Below are 6,305 nucleotides of genomic sequence, written 5' to 3'. Positions count from 1 at the left end.
ATTTAACACGCTTTAACATGTTAAACCAAAGATCATGAATACCCCTGTTGCAACCAGTGCCCCACCAGTGCGGTGGCAACAGGCAGCACTATAGCCACTTGAACAATCTGTACATATTGTAAATAGTCGTAGAGTTAGAACTAGTTTTTAATTTTATTAACTCGTACTAGTGGTATGCCCCAAAATCATTAAATATCACAGAGTTTAACTGATGTCAAACACTCATTCACTACATTCATGTTTTAAAATGTAACCACATTTAAGATAAAAATAAAACCCCACTACACAGGCTCTGTTAAATACAAAACTATATTTCAAATGGGGCTTTAAAAAAAAAAAAAAATTAATAAATAATAATTTAATACACCAATAGGAGTAGGATCAAAATAACTCACCAGGTGATGGGAAGAAAATTTGAACCTGGCTGAACTTATCCCTCACTTCTCTAATATTTTCTCCTTTTTGGCCGATCAAACTCCTGTGATATTTGCAGTCAATGATCACATCTTTTTCTTTCTCTAGTTCCATTTTGCTAATCATATCTTCCAGTTCCTGTAATCAGATGCAAATTAAATTATTAGTTTGTTATATAAAGTCCACAGATTATATACCAATTTAAAGTTTAAGGAGCCATTTTCATTTAATAGATAACATAAATTAGAATATTGATATTATATGACATAAGTTAATTACAATGTGTCAAGCTGCTGGGCCAATGTAATGATGTTAAAGGGAGTTTGAGGATAAACTAAAGTTCTAAAACTATGTATACCTACATTCCCACATAGAGCTAAGATTAAACTCATAGAAAAAAAATATTTATAAACAAATCATAATAACTAACACTGTATACTTATAGATACTTAACCAATACGTGAAGTATTTATTTTTATTTATAATATTCTTTATGATTTTATCAACATTAAAGTTATAATAAACAAACTATATAAGCTCAAGACATAAAAAAAAAAAGAACCCAGAGCGAAGTATTAAATAAATAGATTAAAATATAAGCTACCCACTAATATAATAGAATACATAATTTCTTTGTATAAAATAAAAAGATGAAATAGTTAACAAAGACAAGACAGTGCTAGCCCAGCTCAGAACACATAGTGATTAAATATTGGCAACAGCCATCGGCATTGCCAACAATTTCATTTTGTCAGCTTGTTGGATAAAAATCGACAATATGCCATCCTATACACATATGATTAAGAATACCTTAAGAAACTACATAAATAAATTTTAAATGAAGAAATATCAGTAAAATATACAAGGAAATAATAAAAGTGAGCCAACGTTCCTAGTGCTTGATCAGAGAAACAAAAGTAAACTAGTCGATACAAAGCAAAGACTTTTTTGGAATCTTTAATAGGGACCACACAAATAAAGAATTTTATAAGAGGTAAGTAAAAAGACTTCGCCAAGAAAAAAAACAAAACAAAACTGTTATAATTCAAATGACCCATAATTTTTAAGTGAATAAGAATAAGAAATAAGAAAGGGCCAAAATTAGCTATAGTAGAAACTAATATCTAATATTGCCATGGATACGATGTTTATTTATCAATGATTCATGAATGAATGAGGGTCGTATCCATGGCAATTTTGGCTTTTAGTATCAACTATAGCTCATTTTAGCCCATCTCTGATATATAATAAGGAACTAATCAACATTTTAAAGAAATAATAATTAAATTAACTTAAAAAACACAAAATTAAATACAATTGCAATTAAAAATATCATAAAGAGTGAGAATTAACTAGAATATTTAGGAGGCCCCTCACCTCCGGATTTTAAAAATAATACCATTTAGAATGGATATTTCACAAGTAACAAATAAACATTACAGGTAACCTTAAAATACCAAATTTAGTAAAAGGTAATACCCAACACGATTTATTCCTTTCTTTCACAGTAAATCACTCACTAATTCACTGTTTCTTTTTGTTTTAGAGGGATCGAAAAAAAAAAAAAAAAATCAAGTATATTTGAATTGTTTTAACTGGATTTAGTGAATGACAACAATTTCTTCCTTATTACAATATAATAATTTATTTCATATTATACAGCAACGTTTCGGGAGATTTCCCCCATCTTCAGGCTGCTAAAAAATAAATTCAACAAAACCATAACCATGTGCTTGTAACAACATTACTATATCATTTACACTCAAAGACTATTTATAAATTATTTACCTGATAACAAAAACTTGTATTTAACATATAATTTTCTCCTATTAGTCTTATTTGCTAATATATTATAATATTATTGTCATTAATGAGTAAAAAACTTTCAAATAGTCCTACATTGCAGGAGAACAATTACCTTTCTGAAGGTTATCTTCCAATGTGATAGCAACCATATAGGCTATAAAATAATTTTCTCCTACCTCCTTTATCACAAAGATGAACATTAAAAGCTTTTGTTGAATTTATTTTTTAGCAGCCTGAAGATGGGGGAAATCTCCCGAAACGTTGCTGTATAATATGAAATAAATTATTATATTGTAATAAGGAAGAAATTGTTGTCATTCACTAAATCCAGTTAATACCTTAAGAATCTTCCAGTCAAAGGATTATTAAATTTAAATTGTTTATTTGAGAATGGTCACAAGTTCAAAATTACTGATATTTACTTTTTCTGCAAAACCGATACTCTAAAAATAAGAACAACTCTGTATTAGTTTTAAAAATTTTATCATAGATTACACTGTAGTTTCTCAAATTTGTATGGTATGTCAAGGCAGATTTATCTTAACTATTTAAAACATATTTTTGGCACTTTGTAAAATAAACGATTCATTTATTAAAGAGGTTTTGTTTTGTTTAGTTTAATTAGGTTAAATTAAAGAATTAGAGAAGAAATTAATAGTAGTAACAAACCTGTTTAGCCTGGGCAACTCCGTTCTTGTCACCTTCAATGCGAATCACATTCTGATCAGTATCCGAAATATTGATGACGACGCCGGTCTGTTCTTTCAAGCGGTTCACATTCGCACCGTTCTTCCCGATAATATGCTTATAATATTTTGGGTCGACACTGAGAGTGGTAAATGTCAACTTGTTGACCATTTCGGCCGTGAGCTCTTTCAATTTGTTCCTGGCTTGTTCGACTTCGTCTGGAGGGCCTTCGATCGTTATTTTATCTTCTTTCTCAGTGAACTGAACATGAACCTGACGGCAGAAAAAAAAAAAAACATAAAAAGATTAAATAATCATTATAAAAAAATAATAAGACATATAAAAGAGAATGTGATATTGAAAATAATTTCCAATTTAATAGAGTATAGTAATTCTGCTAGAATAAAAAGAATGGTAAGTCAAACGATTGAAATGGTCCAGACAACGAAAATAAAAAAAACAAATAAATAAATGTTGAGATGTTTTAAACTTACAACTAGAAAACTGAACATTTTATTAAAATGTAAATTCAATAAAAAATTAAAGTAGACCAAATTTTCTACAAAACACTATCTTAATCGTCGTCAAATCTACAAAGCTGTTAGTGTATTATTAAAAAATATTTAAAATAAACATTCATTGTACCACAAGTTAAAATTGTACTAAAGTTGATAAACATGTTGTCGTTTGAAACTAATTCATATATTAGGATAGGTTTTTTTTTTTTTTTTAATTTAAATAATGTATCACTACAGTTGGAAGATGAGCTGGTTAAAGCTAAAAACATGTAATGTAAAACACATTTTTTTTTCCTTTTTCTTTTTAACCTTTAAGAAGCCCTCTTAGTACAAGAGACCAAGAGGAGGGGAAAAAAGCCAGTTATCTCACCCCAATTTTTGATTACTTTAGTGAAAACTATGTATAATTACTAGTCGAAATTGATGAGTGCCAAGTATACATAGGGGGAATAAAACAATGCAGGCTGTTTCAAAACGTTAAATTAAATTAATTTTTTTATTGGAGCTCTATATCTTTAAAACTACCAACAACAATAGAAAATCTAAAAAAAACATCATTTAAAGTAGAGTCAATTTTCTGAAATATTAGCCCAAATAGAGCTATTTATGTTCAATGGTTTTCGAGACATAGCTTTTTAAAAAGCAACATTTCATAAAAATATATTAAAATATAAGTAGTTAGTGAATTTATTTTTGAGAAATCTCTATCTCAGGAAATATGTGACAAATAGATGTCTATTAGCACCCAAATTAAAGCTAGTTTAATGTATTATAAAGTAGTTTATGACCTTTATCTTCGTAGGAATAGTATTTTTTATGATATTTGCTATAATAAATTGATTTATAGTTGTTCGAACAATAAGTTTGATCTATGAAAAACTTGATGTCAGAAACCATAAGACGTACAGAAGTCAGTCAGCACTCAATTTAAAGCTACATAAATTAACTATAAAATAGTTTATAACTTTTATCATCGTAGGAGTAGTAGTTTATATGATATTTGACAAAATAAATTCACTAAATGTTAATTTCTAGTTCTTCGGATAAAATGTTTGATTTTTGAAAAATATATCTTTAGAACAATAAGACTATGTCAACAATATGTCTGTCAGCACTATGATAGACAATATGTCTGTCAGTACTATGACAGACAATATGTCTGTCAGCACTCACAACTTTAAATGATGTTCTCTTAGGTTTTCTAGTGTTGTTAGTAGTTTTAAAGACATAGATCTCCGAATGAAAAGTTAATTTTTTTAACGATTTGAAATAGCCACCATTTTTTATTCCCCCTACTTGTATATGGCAGACTCATCAATTTTGACTAGTAATTATAAGTAGTTTTCATTAAAATAATAAAAAATCGGGATGAAATAACTGCCTTTTTTTCTTCCGGCTCTTGTACAATATAAACTGAGGTAAAACTTCGGTGAATAATAAATAGTTTTTGTACTACTATTTGAACTACATTTTTCTTACCGCTACTTGGACCACTGTCCTTCATTAATATTTACTAAAGAATTCTATTTAATTTATATTTTAATCAAAGGCTCACAAGCCAAGATATATTATCATTATAAAGGGAATGAGTTATTTCAGAAGGATTTAAAATTATTATCATCATATCTGATAACAAATTCAACTGAACAGTTATAAGGATTATTAGAAAGATAATTTAGCAAGAATGATAAGATAAAAAAGCACTCAAGCTTAGAAAGTGATAAAATTGTCACAAAATGAGCTGATTCAATAACACAACTCACCTTACTCAAATCCTGTGTAATTTGCTTAATATTGGCACCTTTTCTGCCGATGATGTACTTATGAATCCAGGAGGGGGCATTTACCATCACTGCTTGAACGCTGTTAGCTTTGCCGTAGACCATGTTAAGGGCTAAAAGGAAATTAGAAGATAAGATTAAAAACAGATTAATTAATAATAAATTAACATTTCAGAGACTTAGCAAACGCTACCAAACAGCAGTATAACCACTAATAAGGTTATAGAGTATATAACATATTCACAATTTTCAAACCATAATAAAACTAAATCAGAAATCATTTGACTTGTTATTATAAGATATATATCACAAATAAGATCCAGTGGCCATTAATTGCTAATTTTGTATTATTTTTTTTAAGGTTAACTATATGTCAGAATTCTCTGGATACAGAAGCTAAATCTGTAACTACATCGCATTTAGTATAATATAATACAGAAATTTTGGTCTTCAGCAGTTAAATCAGTGTTATACAGGTAGCTATAAATTTATTTATTGATTTATTAATGTCTAAAGAATTATGATAGATAAATGTATTACATATAATGTTAAATTATTATGTCAAGAATTAGTTACATATATTGTAGTTTACTGTTAAATATGCTATCTTAAAAGTTTTTTTTTTCTTTTAAACATGCATAACAAAACAAGTTCTTCTGATTGATACCTATATATAACATTTAAAAGGGTTAAAAATTATTTTATTAAGGGTATAAAATTATTTCAATAACTTTATTTAGAGATCTGATATAGCTGTAACTTAAAAATAATACTCTTCTCCTTCTTCTGGCACAACAGACTGTGGAGGTCCAAGGCCTCGCGCGATGCACTAAGGAAATACATCGCATGTCTCTTGACGGGGTTTTCATAGGGTGGGTTTGTCACTCCCACGCCTATTTTTGTGAGTACCACCCATTGGCTAACAGGCCTCACAAATGTCCAGGGGGAGGCTGTGTGTGAGTATTGTGAAATTATTTGCTTGAAAAAATCCCGGGTATAGCCGGGCTTGAACTCGCAACCTTCAGGTTGGTAGACAAGCACGTTACCACACTGCCACCGTCGCCCCCCAAAATATTTATTATCTAATTAAATTAACTTT

At 29.0% G+C, this 6,305-nt stretch overlaps 1 protein-coding gene across 2 annotated transcripts in view; it reads right to left on the bottom strand.

The window, feature by feature from the left end:
* Window positions 1-6,305, bottom strand: part of Dp1 (satellite-binding protein 1 Dp1) — a 50,310-nt gene that overhangs the window by 22,031 nt on the left and 21,974 nt on the right. For both annotated transcript variants that reach the window (XM_067046799.1, XM_014439161.3), the window contains 3 exons: window positions 5,189-5,319; window positions 2,890-3,180; window positions 396-552 (listed from right to left, as the gene is read on the bottom strand). In XM_067046799.1, the coding sequence (XP_066902900.1) occupies window positions 396-552; window positions 2,890-3,180; window positions 5,189-5,319 (579 nt within the window). The remainder of the gene's footprint in view (window positions 1-395; window positions 553-2,889; window positions 3,181-5,188; window positions 5,320-6,305) is intronic.

The sequence above is a fragment of the Halyomorpha halys genome, unplaced genomic scaffold (genome assembly GCF_000696795.3).
Source record: "Halyomorpha halys isolate HHAL.00 unplaced genomic scaffold, Hhal_1.1 Scaffold78.1, whole genome shotgun sequence".
Classification (NCBI taxonomy): domain Eukaryota; kingdom Metazoa; phylum Arthropoda; class Insecta; order Hemiptera; family Pentatomidae; genus Halyomorpha; species Halyomorpha halys.
The sequence above is the reverse complement of the archived record's forward strand: the minus strand, read 5'-3'. Positions and strand labels throughout refer to the sequence as shown.